This window comes from Acanthaster planci, linkage group LG03, assembly GCF_054643075.1.
Source record: "Acanthaster planci isolate LZ-2023a linkage group LG03, COTS_SCS, whole genome shotgun sequence".
Taxonomy (NCBI): Eukaryota; Metazoa; Echinodermata; class Asteroidea; order Valvatida; family Acanthasteridae; genus Acanthaster; species Acanthaster planci.
The window spans coordinates 11,892,350-11,912,164 of record NC_141779.1 but is presented as its reverse complement, the minus strand read 5'-3'; the positions used below and the strand labels follow the sequence as shown (position 1 = coordinate 11,912,164).

The 19,815-nt window shown below is 41.5% G+C and overlaps 2 protein-coding genes across 6 annotated transcripts in view; both read right to left on the bottom strand.

Annotated features, from left to right (window-relative positions):
* The window catches only part of LOC147799660 (USP6 N-terminal-like protein), a 45,008-nt gene extending 39,461 nt beyond the window's left edge, over window positions 1-5,547 (bottom strand). The window contains 2 exon segments of the mRNA XM_087134750.1: window positions 2,997-3,189; window positions 5,459-5,547. Coding sequence (XP_086990876.1) covers window positions 2,997-3,000 — 4 coding nt within the window. The 5' untranslated portion in view covers window positions 3,001-3,189; window positions 5,459-5,547.
* A 285-nt stretch (window positions 5,548-5,832) lies between these two features.
* Window positions 5,833-19,815, bottom strand: part of LOC110987505 (bcl-2 homologous antagonist/killer-like) — a 30,761-nt gene continuing 16,778 nt past the window's right edge. For 2 of the 5 annotated variants that reach the window (XM_022250291.2, XM_022250288.2), the window contains exons 2-5: window positions 14,393-14,750; window positions 13,443-13,586; window positions 10,506-10,683; window positions 5,833-9,462 (exon numbers count right to left, since the gene is read on the bottom strand). In XM_022250291.2, coding sequence (XP_022105983.1) covers window positions 9,349-9,462; window positions 10,506-10,683; window positions 13,443-13,586; window positions 14,393-14,750 — 794 coding nt within the window. In that variant the 3' untranslated portion in view covers window positions 5,833-9,348. Of the gene's footprint in view, window positions 9,463-10,505; window positions 10,684-13,442; window positions 13,587-14,392; window positions 14,751-14,922; window positions 15,061-17,597; window positions 18,277-19,281; window positions 19,424-19,815 lie in introns of those variants that run through there. The other 3 variants (XM_022250290.2, XM_022250289.2, XM_087134488.1) reach the window with 3 other exon arrangements.

Sequence of the window (19,815 nt, the reverse complement as noted above, 5' to 3'; positions counted from 1 at the left end):
GCACACATACATGTACCGTGTATATGTAAATGTACTCACACCCAGGCCTGTACAATGTATTCAAAACTTGAATAGAAAGTTTATTTTTAGAAACTGGATTACTTTCCATAAGGAAATCAATACAAATTCAAAGAAACTATTACACATGGGTTTCTACATACATGTACAAAGGTGTCGGAACAGAATGAATATTCCAGAGGAAAACCCATGGAGTCAGGTGGGGACTGAAACCTGATCCACATGCTGACCTAGGTGGGATTCGAACCCAGGCAGCAGAGGTGGAAGGCAAAGAATGAGCTACTACTGGGGTACAACCACCTGACTCCCATGAGTGACTAGTCCAAAATTAGGGATTCTAAATGGAGTTGCCTACATGTACACTGTACTCCAAATGTACATGTACATGTAGAGCTTCTCCCATCCCAGGTGTAACAGGTTGAAGAAAAAACTGAACACTTGAAATTGGACCCCAAACCTGCATGTACCGTACATGTAGCAAGCAGATGAACCTTATCTTTGTAAGGCCAAGTAATCATCACGTACATGCAGTTTTGTCAAAAACATGGCTTTTTTGTCTTTTTCTTTTTTACACAGCAAACTTTTCAAACATGTCCAAGATGGCAGAGCAATCTCTGGCCTCTACTGCTGATACTTTGATGACTAAAGTGTGCTTAAAGTTAACATCATCTAAACAGGTTTTAACTTGCACGTATAGCTATGCAGGGACACATGTACGTATGTGGTTAGAAACAAATAAATGTCAAATTATATTGCAAATCCCCCCAGGAGGAAACTTTAAAAGAAAACTTTGAATAAATAAACAAGAAGGCAGCAGAGGAAAACAAAGTGACAGAACAAGAAAAAGCTTCAGTTTTAATTTGGTTGAACGTGTTGAGATGTCACAATGCCATACTGGCAAACAGGTGAGTTAATTTCTTTAAGAGCTTCATATACGGACTTCACTAATTTTCCCTTACAGTGGTTAACTAGTATTTAGCGTGTGATAACACGTCCAAAAAAGTCACATGTAGGAAACAAAATAATGAAGCATTTACAAATGTACTTAGAAAATACTTAAAATTTTCAGGCCAGTCCCAGAGGTTTGTGCACAGGGTGTCAAGTGATGTCCATGTATCGAACCAGTGATGGAAATAAGAAAATAAACTTGATTAGCAGATTTGCTAATCATGTCATTTGATTACCATTATAATGAAATTGACCAGCAAAAAATAAATGGGCCTAATTCAGTACCATTACACCATGGTATCCAGTTTTTATATCCACTGATGTGTACACCAAGGCTCAACAATAAAACAAGACTCAGGTATGGTATAGCATGGTTGTTGGTAATGGCTCTGGCCAAAAATTGGGTGGAGAAACAATTTTTTACACAATCAAAGGGAAAATAAACAAAAACCCAGCTGACAGCAAGACCCTACTCGTGAGTTTTTGGGGTGCCATTTTAGATCCTGAGATGTTCTACATTTGACCTAGATCGGTTGGTGAGTAAAACATTAGTAAAATATTTAACAAGAAAAACGAAATGGGGTACATGTACATCACTAAAAATTGCACTGATCAGAAATCACTGCAAGAGTTGGTGCTTTATTGAGATTTGACAAATGTTCTGCAGAATTTCGAACGGCTTTGATTTGGGCCTCTTGCAAGCTACATAACTCACAGTAAAGGACGATGTCTTCCGACTGATTCTTTTGTTTCAGCCATGGCGTACCTCTCTGCCATTTTCCAACGGTACATTTGGACAGTGTTTCAACATTTTTGTTGCGCATTGATCACAACGAAAGGACAGAAGTTAACACATGCTTACGTACCGGTACGTGCGAAGCTGGTATCGCACTTGGGGTGTATGTGCCAACGCGCACGGCGCCACTTATCAAGTATTGAATGTACATGTGTGCGCTCGTACCGAACTACTACACGTGCTATATAATCCTACCAAATTGCAGCAACCTTGTTTCCCAACGATCTGTGGGCCTCGTGCTGCGCGAAACTACCTGGCAGGAAACTGGGGTGAGTTTGTTTTGTCAAAAATTGCATTTTTGCTGTGAAGCCGCAAGCGGGGCAGGGGCCGATTTCCGATCCATGCCGCAAGCTCACCATGTGCACAGTGGCCGGCAGGAGAGGGTTGTAAGGGCCATTCATGCATGATTTTAAAAAAAAATTTCCATTCGCAAAAATTGCACATCAGTTTAACGTTTGTCTCACTTTTTGTACAAAATGTATCGCATTTTGCAATGCGAGTCCAGGAGTCCAGCTATTTCCATCACTGCGAACTCTTTCCAACTGTTTATGCTCTTGAGATTTCAGAAACTGGTGACAGAAGGGAGGGGGTGGGCTGTGGCACTGCTGATTTCATTTCAAGCATTCTTTCTCCACAGGGGAGGTTTATTGGGACAAGCTGTCTTGCTTACATTTGTTAGACTTACTCACTTCACAAAGAAACCTGTATGACTTCTTGGGTTCCAAATCATTTAAATATATAAAGCAAGTTTAAGATCTGAGCACCCTAGTATAATGATGTTCATTGGAGGCACTCTTTCCAAGATTCTACTCAAGCACAGAGAGAAGGAAAAAAGCAATGTTGACACCTTGAGAGTGCACCCAACTTGTATGTACATGAATGATATAACCATAAAGAGAATCCTCCTTGAAAATCTGCTCTTTTGTTTCACTGCTGCCACCCCAGCTTAAGCTACATGTAAATCTTTGCTACGCTGACAACACTAGTTTCATGTATACATGTAAGACAGCACTCTAAGCAACGACATGTATGGACATACACAAGGACACGTATATGTACATGCAGACCTTCATTGCATTGAGGAGCCAATTTCCTTTGTGAGGAAAGTCAGGGCGGGCTTGTGGAGACAAACGTTTGTCTTCATTCCTTTTTTGGTCCCAACATCTATATTTTGATACACGCTAAAACCAACCCAAAATAAAGACTGACTAAACAGTCACCAACTGGTACTCACACATGATGGCTATGGTATTAACCTCCAGCAACTAAAACGTCTTCATAACGGTTAACTACATCATGTAGTGACGTGTTGCCTGCCGTTCAAAATCCAATTCACTATGATGGGTAGGCCTATGTCATGGTATCCGCTGATCTACATGCAGGGTTTTTTACACAAACTGATGGGAGGATGACTCATGCCAGAAGTTCTGGAATGCAAAGAGATTTTGGGAACGATATTATGAAAGGACTTATCATATTTGTTTGCAGTACCCACGGCTCCTCTGACTCCAACCAGCCGGCAGACCGTGGGCCGCAAGACAAGCTTGGTGCTCGAAACCTCAAATAACACCCACCCTAATGCTCATGACATTGGGGAAAGACAGAGAATTTCCTGATATCATGACTATCAACGAACATTACGGTTACAAAAGGATGCTCCTGAAGCCATAGCTCCATGCTGAAGCTAAAACGTACGTGGTCAAGTCTGCAGGTGATGGTGTTAAAGACCCCTGCACTGATGTTAGTAAGCAGGAAGTTCAAGTCCCAACCAGGTAAAATTGTCCAATTTTTCTTACTAGAATGACTTAGCTTTCATCAGCCATGTCAGTTGCCTTAGACAGGACAACAACAAGCTGGTACATGTACATGTAAGGATGATAGGCTTGCATTCTTGCGGTCGGACATCCAGGAACTTCTGTTTATTATTCTAGCGCACCAAGCCTCCAAGGGTAAATTTGCCCTTTTGCCACGTGTTAAATGTTTGTAGTGGCGTCATGCCGACTGCGAGAATTGCTTGTAAGTTGTAGGCCCCAGGCCTACTCTTTTTCTTTTTTTTTCTCTTTTTAAAAAAAAAAATAGGCCTAACATTAGAATACATTGAACTGCTTGGCTTAAAATATTTAGGCATGCCAGTGACTACTTCCTGAACACTACTCAGTAGGCCTTACTGCACTCCACCTATCTGATGGTTCTGCACCCAGTGTCATTTTGAAGGTTGCCCAGCAGTCGTACCAGATAAAACATTCGTTCACACTTGCTTAAGCAAATCTTCCCCTGAAGACCCTTATACTGAAATTTTACCCATGTCGAACTACCGGATTTGAGTGTATTTTGTAGCATTTAACCAATATTATTGTCAAAAAATGAAGTTTTTTCCTACCATCCTTACCTCTCTTCCCTCTACGATTTGCACACATCTGCATTCCCTTGTGGCCGAACGTCACGCGCCAAAAAACAAAAAAGATGGTAGAGAAAACCTCGCTTTTTGATAACTATATAATATAGGTTAAATGCTACAAAATACACTCGAACCCAGTAGTTTGATAAAGGTAGAATTTCAATACACATGTAGGCCTAGGGGCAAGCGCTAATGGATGTTTTATCTGGTACGATTGCTGGGCAGCTTTTTAAAATGCCATAACATGTGGAACTAATGGAGTGCAGTAAGGCACTGTAGTGCCTTACTGTTCAGGAAGTAGTCAGTGACAGGCCAAACACTCAATAAGCCTAGGCTACCCCCAGAATTGTGGCGTTTATTACCATTATTAGCACCCTGTTCCTGTAATAAAGAAATAAAGTCTACATTTTCGAAACAACTTACCTAAATAAGTTGGCGGTGATGTCCTCTTTCATATCAGAAAGAAAAAAGGGAAGGGCTTTGGTTTTTGAGTGAAATTAAGGGGTAAAATGGCAGAGTAAAATGACATGACGAAGAGCCATGAACGAAGATGAATTTGTGCATGTAGTCTGGTTCCTTGACCTGGAACCATAAAAGTTTCTTTTACAAATTCACTATATCCACAATGGCTGGGTCAGGTAACCAGACATGAAACAAAATGAAATTGGCGTGATGTGGTTGTCTTTCGCTGAACGCGAGTAAAAAGAATTCTGGTTTTGTTGCTTAAATATTGTCAAAATTTACCCAAACTAGAGCGGGATTAAGGAATGGATCCTCAAAGTCTGAATGTTGGTTAGTTTGAAAAAGTGGACTTCGTTTTCCTTAATACAGGAACCGCGTGCTACTGCCAGTAATGCCATGGTAATGAATGCCAGAACTGTGTACCCCCAGAACTGGGGTGGGGGGTCCAATGTCCGCCCCGCTCCCACGTACATGTATCTCTCCCCATTCAAAATCAAACTAGGCCTATACAAATTAAAATAAAGGACGGGTTCACTGTCTAATTCACTGCCTCAAGCTAAAGATGTGCAAGAAGTGGCTAGGGACTGACAACTCATTTACTCAACAGCAGGTATGGTGCTGGGGTCAGGCTGAAGGCCTAACCATCATGACATTGCTACATCTTAGTACTTGGGGCCCCTGCACAAAATTGCAGAGCCAGGATAAATCTATGGTATGGCTAAATTTCTCCAAAACTCTGCAAAAACATAAGAAAATACACCATGTTAATCAATACATATATCCCTGCTTCAAGTAAATGACAACAATTTTATGTCTCTGGTTGATGAAAACCTTACTTTATCGAATGAACACAGCTCGACCTTCCCTGTTTGACATGTCAAGTGTTGTCCGCCATGTTGAACAATTTTCCTGGTGCATGTTATTTGATCACGTGACCAAATATCAAGCGAGGGCGTCCCGACAAGGCCGTGGACGGCGCGAATCGGCGCGCTACCGCGTTGTACTTGTATGGACACGAGGGCCTAGCGCTAGCGGTGGGCGGGTTTCTATCAACCAGGTTCTCACTTTTACATGTGACTTCAACTAGCACCTGCAACCCTTCTCCACATTTCAAGTCCCCTTCCCCTCATTTTAATCACTCAGAGGTTTTTTAATATTGAACTCTGACCATCCTGAAGAGAAAACACAGCAGTTCAATCTTACACAGCAGTTCAAATGCACTTTCGTCATTTGTACATTATCAAATTTATTAACATTATGTGAATCAAAGAAAAACCCCACAATATACATGTACAGTTACACAGATTATCACAACATAAATAAAACCAGCCTACAAAATAACCTTGCACATTTTTTTCGGATACTCTTAGAATATCTTATTCCACAGGAATTCTGCTCAGCCAGGCTAGCATCCCACAAGGCATCCAATGCCGGGTGCAATTCATAGTGCAAAATTACACAAAAAGCAATAGTTCACATGTGGTACTATTCAATTAGACAAGCCAAAATCATTACAAGTCATCAACCAGAAAAATGCCAATGCATCCAGATCACACACCACCGTGCATGGAAGGACATGAACAAATCTACAACACTTAAGTGACAAACGCAGCATAGCCTTTAATTAGATGAGACAAAAGATAAATACTGTTATACAATCTGTAGTACAAAAATGTTTTTTCCTTCTGTTTTTCCCACAATGATTTTCCATAATCAATTTGAATCAATATTATCCAAGTTCTGGGTACAGGGTTAGCAACAAGCGGAGGCAGGGTTGTGACTTAGGGGAGGGGTTAAAAATTGTGCCCATTACAGTCATGGTAATGGATATATACAAACATACACAAAACAGAGGCAATAAATGTATTGAGGTTGTCATTGAAAACATAGCCATGTTTGAATTAACTGGCTCCAGCCAGAAGTGTCACATTGGACTCTATGGTGACCCATTGCAGCTGTGCTCGTGGCTATTTCACGAAGCTATTCCACAGTGGAAGCTTACATGTAAGTTTGCAGAAATATCACCCTCAAAATGTACATGTGCTCCATTATTTTTGAAGAAGGCCGTGTTTCATTTCATCATAAGTAGTGGGGTTAATTATTTAGTATTCGGACAGCTGCATGGAATTTCGAAACACTCAATGAACAATTGGTCTGCTTTTTGTACATACGGTCAGCTAGTTTCACCGCCCCCCCCCACTGGTAGACAAAAAATATATGACTGTGATGTATACAATGAGCAGACCCAAATCTTCTAAAAGACCAGGAAAACTGAGGTCATTTGAAAGCATATCATCTCCAGATGTGGTTTCAGGCTATTCAATTTAATGACACCAGCCTCCTCCGCCCACCCACCAGCTCAGCAACAATCCACCCTCTGCAGCAGAAACATCTCACCTTCTGCAAGGGAAGAGTGCCGCTTGAGTTCCAACAGTAAATGCTTGGAAGTGGCTCTGGAGCCTGTGCTTAAAGCAAAGGTCAGAGACCTAGGCGAATTCCATCACCTCTTTCAATAGGCCATGTCCGCAAGACTTGATTTGGCTAGGACTTACAGTACATACAAATCTATGGGAAGTGGCATTAGCCACATCATAGACTTGTGTGTAATTTCAAGACGCAGCCAAGTAAATTGGAACAGCGGTAAACTTCTTTGATATTCAGCTTGAGCCAATTTATTAGTTAATTTAATACAGGGTACAAACCAATACAGCAAGCAATTAGCTTCGCATATAAACTTCTTAGCAATAATTTGCAGTGCAACAAAATTTTGGCTTGGTGGGTTGCGCTTCTGGATTATGCGTTTTGTTTTACAGCCCTGTCACTTCTTATCCCTTGACGAAAAACATTTCCTATGATCGGTAAATCCACCAGACGGACTACGAGTATAACTCCAGTACTTTTGTTAACAACTACATGTAACACTGCGAGCAATGTGGACATAACATGTACAGTTTGTAAATAGGAGTACTTCAATATACAAGATTTTCAGTTCAACCTAAGAACATGCTACTTAGGCTTGCAAGGTGGAGGAGTTTGCCGGGCAATTGTATAATTTATTATAACATCTTTAAGTAATCACACACGCATAAATACAACAGCAACTCCAGCCAGTGGTCTTTGCCGACTCCAAAATGTTAACAACTTGTGACTGGTGCACAGTGCTGGTGTACACCACTGCTTAACAGAGTAAAGCTACAAATCTTTGGGCTCATAAAAAATAAGTGACATCGGACATAACACTAATGGCCAAACAGCACGTTTTCTTTCCCTCTGATCTCAAGGCTGAAGTTTGTGTCTCAACTGGGATGTGTGTTTTCATCGTCTTTCAACTGGCTTTGTCTTCTAGAATTTTTGCCTTGGACAATGACAAGGGATTTCAGTTCTTTCTAATGGAATCAAAATCAACTGCTTTACAAAAACTTTCCAAGAACAAAATTATTTTAGCCTCAAGTGGACTACAGGTCTCACTTTTATGGGATTGTTTTCTCATGTTTTGAAAGCCCTACCTATTACTGAAAAGACTTTTGTACAACTTTATAATTTATGTATACACAAAGTACTTCTGTTGTAAAAAACAGAAAGAAAGGAAATTAAGTAATGTTCACACTGTTTCATGACGCACAAATGACACAAGGCTTGCTATTTCAAGGCAACCATACAAAATTTGCTTGATACTTCATTCTGAACCCAAATATTCAAACTGATACCTTGTCAGAGGTTGCTGTGATGCCATGCAGAAAGTTGGCTCCATTTTGTAATCAAACCACAGAGAGTCTTCTCCCAAGAAAATACGAGACCAAAATGGTTGGCTGTGCCACTCACTTCGTAGCTTTGGTCTTATATTTGACACACGTCCACATAAACCTTGCATGACTGCGAATCTCTCTGACTGGTTGAATGCTTTTGAGAGTCTATGGTGGCTATGGATAAATACACATGTAACACGCACTTTGCGTCGCTGAACGAGCTGGATTTCAAAGAGATTTCACAGCTGTCTGTACGAGGCAATCCGGGCAACTAAGTAGCCATTTGCCGTATTGTTACTTGCAAAGTGCACTAAAGCGTACACATTGCCAAATTACCCAATTTATAAATGTTTCATGGGTATTCATGTTAATTTTTCTCAACTCTTTGATTAGGATGCCATTTTCTTTCTTTCTTTTTTGTAATGTTTTTAAACATTTTAAAAAGAATAGCAAGCAAACAAAATTTACGGGCCAAGAGCAGCTTTCAAGAAATGAAGGATAAACTTGAATAAGTTAAAACTTAATGATGGTTACAACTGTTAACTGATTGAGAATATGGCACCTGTGGGTCACCTGACAGTTTTAACTGTCCAATCAGGTGCATCTTGAGTGAAACCAAGTTGGCCCTTTGGAGCGTGCAGGTAGTTCCGGGATATCAGTGTTAACAGCCTGTCAAATATGGTTCGGCAGTGTTCTTAGACTTGCACTTGTCCATTACATAAACATACCGCTGTCAACGTCATGCTGCAATTCGTTCAGCCGCAACCACAGTTTAAAAGCAACTGAGGGTTCCCACTTTCCATAATTATTGTCTGGTGCTAGGTGCATGTGAAGCCAGTACAGTCTTTTCTCTGTACAGAAAATCCTCCGAGATTAAGTCTGTGTGGCAGACGTGTCCCCGACATGACCATTCCTGGGTACTTTAGCACGAGTTCACTGACATTATCAGATGGTCAAGTCCTAAGGGACAGGCTTAGTGCTCACCGGCGTCCGATCCAGTACATGATACCTGCAGTTGTCGCTACTGCTACACTGACAGCAAGAAATAACCTGAACCCTTCTGAGGACTCAAGCTGATAGCTGAGGGCAGCTCTCTGTTCAGAAAATGAAAAAAAGAAGAAAACCCAGCTTGAATTACCATACAAGTTTTATGATCTGGGGCAGTGTTTGAACGCTCAAGTAATAAGCTGGCCAATAAATTACCGGCGCTCTCCCACCGGAAGTGTAATGCAGGATGCAATTCCCTTTGAGTGAAGACTCCAAACTGAGTGATTCAGAGGGCTCATCTATTGGTTTATTAGGACGCAATTCAGTTGTTGGCTTTCCTAGGAACTCCTGTGAATGCTCAGCATGTCTACAGATGCACTGAACACAGACCGTTTCCTCGAGGCAAATGCTGAAGTAATCATAAATTGTGCAGTGCAAATGGTGTGACAGGTATTTAATGCTTGCTCTGTCCTGGATTCGTTTCACAACTGGATGTAAGGGTGGCTCACCAAATAGTGCTCTTCAACAATATCTAATAGAAGTCATCGACTGTGATAACATTCTTATACAGTTTGGCTGTGTATGGAATGTTTTGCTGCAGCCAGAAGTGACACATGGGGCTATGGGTAGTGACACGTGAGTCTATGGGAAGTGGCAACTGTGGCTAGACGGTGGCTTACATTGGTGCATGTGTTCCTTTCAGCTGTAGCCAATACTTTTGGACATGGCCTCAGGATGTGGTATAGGCCGTTTTCCAATACTTAACTTCGTCTCCGTCTCAGGCTTCGTTCCCAAAACCAATCCCCGATTGTGGGCCTGAAGTGTTTGAATTACACTGAATTACTGTAATTTTTGGCTTTCTTGCATCTTATTGGATGTTCCGTGGCACTATTAAACTGATTACTGCGCTTACAGCTTCAAAGTCAGCTAGTAAAAAACAGTTGAAGCCTAAGACGGAGCCGAAGTTGAGCATTGGAAAATGGCCATAGACCTTTATCGGGCAGACTGCTGCTTGTACGTGTGGAGGTAATGTTATGCTACTGGATTGTAAATAATTCAGCTGTCAAAATAAATGCTTAATGTAACTGCCTGATTGACCCACGTGCCTATTACTGTATCTGGTTAGAAAAAGCGTGATATTGGGGCTTACCCATCCGCCCTGCTGTGATATCCACTGAGCGATTCTCTCCGTGCATATGAACTGAACGATGCTGCCGATTATCTTGCCGATGAACTCGCCGATGCCGGCTTTGACACTGATTGCCACCTGGTATCCGAAAGACAACAGTGCGGCTATTCGCCCCCAGTTGATGCCTTGCGTGAATAGTCTGGAAATAAAAACCCAATAAATTCCATTGTAATTTGCTTGGACATCATACTTAGTTTTTATTGGTGTTCAGGGTTATCAACAGGCCAACTGTTGGGTAGTATTTTGGAGAAGCACAGTGAGAAGAGCTCTTGTGGGTTATGGCCAGGGATCGAGGGGCCTGTTCAAGGGGCACCTACTGCGCTCTAGGGGCAACGCCCCGGCGGGGGTTGAGGGACAGAGCCCCCTAAGGCTCCAGGATTCTGGGGTTTTTAGGGGCAGGGAAATCAGGTTTTTAAGGCATGTTATTAAGTGTAATTTGTGTGTGTAGAAAGTGGAATTGTCAATAAAGAAAGATGAACACAGAATGAAGTAACACTTGTCTCATAGTATTTGTGCAACAATATACAGTAACTGTCAAAACACTGTTCTTTCAAAAACTAAACAGATTTAATGACCTTTGACCAGGTGAAGGCAGATACGCTCATCAGAAACTTTTTGACAATTGGCGAGAAAACATTTGCATGCACACGCATGGTATGACTATCATCATTTGCCTCGTACCCAGACTTCAATGTGAATTGTGTACCACGCATACCGGTACAAGTTCTGAGAAAGATAAAGTCAGTTGATACTACGTGTATGCGTAACATATGGCGTGCCCACTCCTGCTGGAATGTGACTGTGCAAATATAGACAGTACTGCAATACTGGAGTACTGCAAGTGAAGCCCGCCTCGCGTGTTGGGATATGGGGGCATATGACCGCTGTCGTTCATTTCAAGGCCTGGATTCGGGGGGGGGGGGATGGAAGGGTGTTGTGCGACAAGCGCCCCCTACATTCAAACTCTTCTCATTCAGTATTGTGCAGCAATGGCGTGCACATCCTTTATTTCTTAGCTGTGTGAACATGGACCATGATCCACGAACAGCCGGCAATAATTTTTATTGACAATTTATTAATTTCAACTGTGACTCGGAGTGTTTAAACCTGTATGGTATATTTTTTATATGGGGCTCTCACTCGTATTTACCGGCAATTCCTTTTTGACAGTGCCGTGCCAACTTGCCTACGCGTTGCCCAGACACACGTTTGTGTGCAACGGTCGGTTGTGCGTGCTGCATCTCCACGCGTTGTAAGTTTTGATTGAGCGTGAAGAATTTTTTGACTATACATGTACCCAAAAGCAATGGACAAAATTTGAATGGGACGCATCACTCATTTTTTTAATGTTGTGGAAAAAGGGTCATGTTGAAGGGAAGGATTTCCTTTAAACGACTACAGTTGGAAGGTGAGGTCTTTAAACATACAGTGTACATTTCAGAAAAAAAAATTTACATTGAAGGTAGGAGTTTTACAAATCAAATCATTGTTATGCATAGAATTTACAGGTTTTAATTTGAGGATATCACAGTGCAGCATGTGCATTATAAACGTGTTCGCATGCAGGATCCATAGCTGGATTGAGAAGCTGAAATGGGAATCCTTTTCTAGAATCTCCATAAAACAAAAGGCTGGTGTACGTATTAAAAACAGGAAAAGTTCTTCAATAATCCTTGCAGATAATGGAAACAATGGAGTTTGGAACTTTAAACGAAACAATTCCTTATGCACACTCCCTATTAATGAATGGAATAGGCTTACAGACCGTTGTAACGTAAACGTTAAACACCTTTCGCCCTCCCTTCCCCCGGCCTGGATTGGTACGTAATTTAAGCTTACTGGTACTTCAGTGTTCTTGCAGTTTTAAACAAGGAATTAAGCACAGAAATATCTTATAATTGCTAAAGACAGATAAATACGTGAGAAATTTTCCGATTTTTAAAAGAAATTTTACCAACTCTGAGAAAGACATATGTCTGGGTGGTCAGACTCAAAATTAAAACAAGTGCCGGGCTGAGATTATGAGAGCTAGATGGCCCTGCCCACCGCCGCCCCGCATAGCTAGGACCCTGTTTGTGTTCGGTCTCAGTCTAAGATACCTCAGTCTCGGTGTTGGGAAGTTGTCGTCTCGGTCTTAAAAGGGCTGGTCTTGGAATTGGTCATGGTCTCTGTCTCAACATGCCTGGGTCCAGTCACTGTCTCAGACAGGGCAGTTTCGGTGACGACACCAAAACTCACACTGTCTTCTTTAACAACTCCAAAGCAGGCCTTAGGATGCCCTTGGCACTAAGAATGCTACGCGAATTACTCTAGGAGTAAACGAAAAAGTAAATAAATACTCTAAATCATGCCAGATTGTCACTTCATAGACACAGTAAAGTCAAGAAATTATCTGATGGGCTTTTAATGTCGCTGTCTAAAAACATTTTCAACTTCCATATTTCAGTCTTCGGTAAACTATGATCCCAAACCCATGTCAGACAGTTCTCAATAAAGAAGGTAACCACAGTACGTTATGAAGAAGCAACAAATTAAAAATTAAACAATTTTAGTTTTAGACTTTTTAGAATTTTAGCGTTTAGGTCACAGGTGTAAAGTAAAAATACCATACTTAACCCTAACAGTCCTCAGTCCTGCAAGAAGTGAGATTTAGGACTGTCAGGGCTAACAATTAAATGCAGACACAGATGTCAAAACTAGTTTTAAAAGTTACTTTTCAACCAGTCATCACAAAATGAGCTATAATGTACATTTCAAAACTTGCACCAGACGTGGAGCCTTCAAAATAACTTTTAAATCTTCTTAATTTCTGGAAATGGGCTGGTGAGCGCACAATCAAGGTCAACCCATTTTGTGATTTCTGGTAACGTTTTAAAAAAAAAAAAGACATGTTCTTACCTCCTGGCAACCCTCGCAAACGCTTCGTAAGCTGTGGCAGGCGTGATGCGTAGCTGGCTTATCATGTCACGGAACTCGCACTCGTACTGGGAGTTGATCTCGTCCCCAATCTGTGCCAGTCGTCTGCCAATCTGCGACGTTGGACTGTCGGAGGGAGAAGCAAGAGAACTGCATGAAGCTTTAAAAATTATGTAGACCCCTGGCACATGTTCCAACACTGTCAAGTTCCAGAGCTCCCATCCTCAGAAAGTTCTCCAAGTAATCCTTAAGGATGATACCCTCATAGTGTTATTTGATTAATGTAATTACCGTCCACCGTCATAGCATCACATGATATCAATAATTCAGAAACTACAAAAATATTCTCGAGAATTTTTTCATTTCTTCTCAGTCACTTTTCAATAGCTGATTTCATGGACCTATATATGCAATAGCTTAATTTCACTTGCAACAAAGTTTACGGCACAAGTTCTGCAACAATTTATGACACATTTCATGAAAAGCTGTGGTTGTCCTCGTCCAAGATATTTAATACAATTAAATATACTGCACAGCAAAGCAGGCTGTGAAATCGGCCATACTGTACATTACACAGCAACGCCAGAAATATGTGACTTAAAGTTTAAACACGCTGCAAAGTTATACATGTAAATGCCACCTTTCATGGAATCAGTTGCTCATTTCTATCTTTACCTTTTTTCTTTTTATTTTCAAACAAACACTGCTTTCTGTTTTATGGCTATCTTTGTAGGCAGTCACAAGCGGTACTCAGATGCTTTTAAACATTTTAAATTCTGTCAAAGTACAGATGGAAAATTGTTCTGGTGGTTCATTTTCTGAATGCAATAAGCCCTTGTAAGCAGTTGACAGACATGTTTGCGCAGTTATTAAAAAATATGTCCAAGAAACAGGCATTTAGGGCTTAAAAAATTGAAAAGTGAGACACTAACCTGAGGGGATTCGCTGTGAAGCACTGAAATTCGGGTATCCTCGGCGTAGCAATCGCCAACTCACTCTCCTCCGACTGCAAGTCGGTCTGGTACCTGATGAACATGTAATTTCTTACAATGGACTCAGTCTGCTCAACCACATTGTCCTCCGTGTCGGGCGACAGTCTCTCGGTGGTTTCCGTGGAGGTCGACTGGTAGGTGGCCATGGCTGGCTCGGCGGATGCACGGCTTAGTCTGCGCTGGGCTAGGCTTGCTGTTGGAACGTCATTCAGCCTCATGTGTGAGGCAGCATGGAACGGCACTTCTTGTGGTTGCTGTGGCTGCTGCAGTCGTCTGGTTTCCTCCCCGTTATCGTTCTCTATGACAAAACGATGCAGAAGGAACACTCTGATAAGTTCAACTGGCAAGATGGGTATAGCCATGATTAGAGATGCACAGTGCAGCAAGTATAAATTTTAGTAAGTGTGACACTGGAGCCCACAAAATCCAGTTCACAATTTTCAAGTGCGATTTCAATTACATGTACGTACATGTATAGTTGATGGCTACTGTTGATAAGTTAGTCCGACTGTCAAACCACAAAGACTGTGTTGTGACTGAACGTGAAACACTTATGAGCACAACAATCTGCTTAATGAGCTGGACGGAATTGATCTAATCTTCACACCGACAACAAGCTTTATCATCTGAACCAGAGTGAGCTTTGGCCACCTCTTAAATACGCTAGGCAGCGTTAACGAGTTCATCCGGAATGCCAAACGTTCACGGCCACCTGTTACCAGGGGCACGGGGCAGCCATGCAGTAACAGCCAGCGTTATCACCAACATCCCCTCCCCCTCCTCAATGAGCATGCTCAGACAAACGGCACACGCACACCAAGAGCGTCAGCAGGACTTGCGCTTGGGGGAAAAAAACATTGATCCCAATCTCACATGAAGAGATACGACCTTGCCTTGCAACACAGGGAGTGCCGAGATTCAATTTGCAAACCACACATGTTTGGATGTCACGGCACTAATGAGATAAAGATTGGAATAAATTGATCGCTTTGGACGATGGGGGCATCTGCAGTTCACGCACGCTGGGAAGGGGAGGAACTGGACACAGAGCAAGGCTAGGACGAAATAAGAGGAGAAAAGTAATCATCAAACCTTCGGGGTCAAGGTCAACTCGGAAGAGGAAGTTATTAACGTTGTGTCATGAATGAGATTCTGGACTTGAAAGGTTGCTCAGGAGTTGGTAAAGATCAAGGTGATGATCTAATTAATACTGGGGTACCTTGTAAGTACAAATGAATGGGCAAAACTGGTCCGGACTTGTCTCGAAACTTTGTACATGTATAGTGCCTGCTCCATCAATGGCCTTCTTAAAGATCTACTTAAGTATATTAGGTCAGTTTACACTTTCACATGAATGTTTCACGTACAGGTATCAAAGAAAGCCAAAAGTATTTCAAGCTAGTACAAGGCATTATTTCCTCATTTCAGCACGATATAATCTTCATCCAAAAAAGGAAAAAAAAAAGTTTAAAAAAAAAATCTTATGTACCTGTTCACGTCCCAGTACACTGTAAGCTTCACATTATTTAATCAAAAGGTACTCATACCCTGTATGGTCTTAACTACACAAAATCTTATGAGAAATATAAGTACCTTGGTAATAGGTAAACGGTTATTGTCCAACACTTGGTTAATGTTTCTTTGAACTTTTTGGATTCAAGATGTTTGGACTTTTAAATGTAAATTTCTAATTTGTTTCCATGACATTTCAACTAGCCTAATTTGCAATAACCAATTGTTCCACAGTTTATCTTTAAATTAAAACAATTCAAGAAGAGAGACTTAAAAACAAAAAGCAACATGAAATAAACGAAGGTTAAATGGCCCCTGAAACAATGAACAGATATCATGAAGCAAGAATGCAATTAGAAAATAAGATCCTAAACCCATTATCAGATGATAATTCAAAGCCCGGCCTTGGGGGGGGGGTAGTAGGGAGAGAAGGTGATTACACAGTCGTCCCTTTCTCTTAACTGGAAAAAAAAAATCGAACACGCACAGTGAGCACGTGCATTGTGCTGCCATCACACAATGGAAGCGAGGGGGGGAACGGCATGGCATTAGTAAAAGATAATTATCATGTTCTTCGGCAGCAGCTGGGATTACTGATGAATGTGTGTGCAGATGCTTTCTCCCAGGCAAGTTCATCCAGAGGACAAGAGGTGAGGTGGATGTCAGCAGGTAGGAACAGGTCCTTTGCCACCCTGCCGGGCACCATTGTTATTGTAATGAGGCCTTAGTCACCCTTACTGGAGGATGAGTGTTGTGCAGTACAAGTAAACAAGACGACGATGCTGGATTTGTAAGACGGAAACAGGAAGCAGCCGAGGCAAATATACGAGTATACACACCTTGAACAATAAGGGGCAACAAAGGCCAAGAAATACAAGGGCTTCCCTCCTCTGGACAGCAACAGACAATTGCCTCCTTCAACACACACACACTGTAGTTTTCCAAAGAGAAGCATGACAATTTGACTTACCAGAAAGATCACAAAATTCCTAATGTACATGTATATGCACAAATTCAAATCTCATACATGTACATACTGTACATGTTTGTGTACTGTAATTGTGGGCATGCTACATGCATATGTACATGTACATTTTACATTACAGTACACGCACTCGTACATTACACTAGACATGTACATGTACATGTATATATAAGTGAACATGGACTTTCGTTGTTAGATACCGGTACATGCAGGTTGGTTTGCTCCAAGACTACAAGATAATCAAGCACCCAAGACCATGTAACATGGATGTAAACTGGTACCAGTAAATGTGGTAAACAAATCCATTCCAATTTTTTCCCCAGAGCTACCGGTATTACAAGGGTCAAAAATAAAGGATGTTTTTCTGACCCCCAAAACTCTGTCTGGAACATGTACATGTACATATTCCAAGAAGCTTGGCTTTCACAGAAAGAAAAAATCTAATCAATAAATCAATAGGCCTCTCATGACTGAGGCTCCAGTCACTCCACGTACATGTAGTACATGTACGGTATGAGTTCACTACATGTACGCAACCTGAAAATGAACTGGTGACTGTGCATGTACATGTACATGTACGTGTACTTTGACTACACTGATCACATTTGTCATGGAGGACCAATGATCTGCAAGCAATGACCAACTTACCTTGGCGCAAGCTCAATGTACGATGGAGGCTGACAGGTGATGTACACGTGCACACCATGCACTGTGTGCCCACAGGAGAGAACTGACCCATGGTCATGGGGAGAGTTCATAGAGTGCCCCAAGGCACCAAAATGTCAAATGTGCACAGTCAAAAGAATTTATCCCTGCAGTGGGTCCTTTTTTCTGCTCCCAGAGTTAGATCCACCCCAGGCTGACTTCCAGAATGAAGAAACCACAGAACTACAGTATGTGCTACAGAGCTGGCAAGTGACCACAGTCAGCTGTTTCAGCAAACTCAGTTAGAAATCAATGTCTGTTCACATGCAAATCACTACCCTCTGTGTGGTGTAAAAATTCTGCTTGTAGAGACTTGGAGAGAGAGAAAAAAAATCACGGAAGAGTGGACTCCAAATGCTGCAGACCACAATCCACCCAAACAAGCAGAATCTCGTCAGTGCACAGAGAAACCGCAGCTTTGAATGTTCACAGCAGTATGATCACGGTCAACTGGGTACAGACTCTCCCGGATCAGTTTAAACCAATGACGTGAAAATTCTCTAACCTTGAATAGAAAAAACCTACACAAATTTGCACGCAGATGCCATTTGTGCAAGGCACTCGATGTTTTCTGGTCCAAACCCTTTGGTGTCAAGTTAAGTACTGTGCCTCAAATTGTCAACAACTGGGTAATATACACACAGCTCCTCCCACGTGGGGCCAAAGTCACAACTATTATTAACTGTTCTGCGTGACTAACGTTGCACAAATGCAACAAAGGAACAAAGGCTCAAAGAAGTTATTTTGGGATGTCCACTCATCCTTTGTCGTGACTGACAGTGGGGGGGATATGAATTATGCATTAACAAGGGGGATGAATAATGCATTTGAGTCACTTGTCTTATCAGTTTGCCTGAGCAAGAGCTGGCCAAGAAAGGGCCACAAAACTGAGACCTGTTTACAGCATGACGACAGAGTTAGTTTTACGTGATTCATACAGGATTGTTAAGTTAAGGAGGGGATTCCCAAGCAATAAGATCTATTTGACCAACAACTAGGGCACATGCGTGGGGGCCACATGTACATGTAAGGCACATGTGCCTGTAGTCCACAGTAACTCTTTGCTCGCACAGTAACACAGCAAAAGCTCAGAAACCTTACTTAAGTTCTTAAATCCAACAACAGTAGATCAAATATCAGTAAACTGTAAGTTTGCCGTGACTCCTTGTTTCTGTTTGTGTTTTTCATGGGGGCACAAATTCCTAATGCTTCAAAAAATACACACTAACTAATCATTCTTTAGACAGATTACACGTTCACCTGTAATTGATTAACAAGTAGTGTTACAGACAACAGAGGTTTTCTCAATGTCCTTTGCAAATATGGATTTGATGCCAAATAGGATCGCGAATCATCAATGCAATCAGAACTGATTTCAAAACAGTTTGTGCATACACAGCTTCAAGTGTGAAGCCTGCTCAATCATGTCAATGGACAAGCTGAATCAAAAACGATGCTTTATTGTTTGTAAATTGTAGTCAACAAAATGTAAATTAGGCTTTCTGCAGAGAGACGTGTTTACTTCAGGACGGTTGATACTTAAAAGCAACATAAAAAATATACATGTACATGTAATGTACTTGTACAAAACAAAAATTACAGTTAACATTTGGGAGCTTTGACTTACCCCTATCACCAACAGTTGCATTCCAGTTGGAGAGAAGGTTCCGGGCAAAACAAGAAAAGGCTAACATTTTCAAAGTTTACCAGTTCACAACCAAATTGAAAGGTGCTGGCACGTGACCCAAGCCAGTTTCTGATCAAATCAAGCGTGGCACAACTCTGGTAGCATTCCAGGAAAAGACTGGGCAGTGTGCAACGATTTTCAAGACTGGGTATTACCCTGGACTTTCCTAACTAGGTTTTTTCCAGAAACTTCCATTATCGATACAATGCACATTCAGTATTCTTTAGTGCCGCGCATTTCATTTCCACATGTGCTTATGTCATGAAACTAAAAACTTTGTTTCCCTTACACGTGTTCTGTAGTGTAACACCCACACAATCATGTAAAAAAAGGACACACACACAAAGCAGGAAATGCAAATACTCAAAACTTCCGTTGCCACTGCAAATCTCTATTAACGCCAGTGACCACAAGTGAATCAAAATAAAAAATTCCCTCACGATTCCACTTTGTGTAAATGTTGAGACAGGAAAG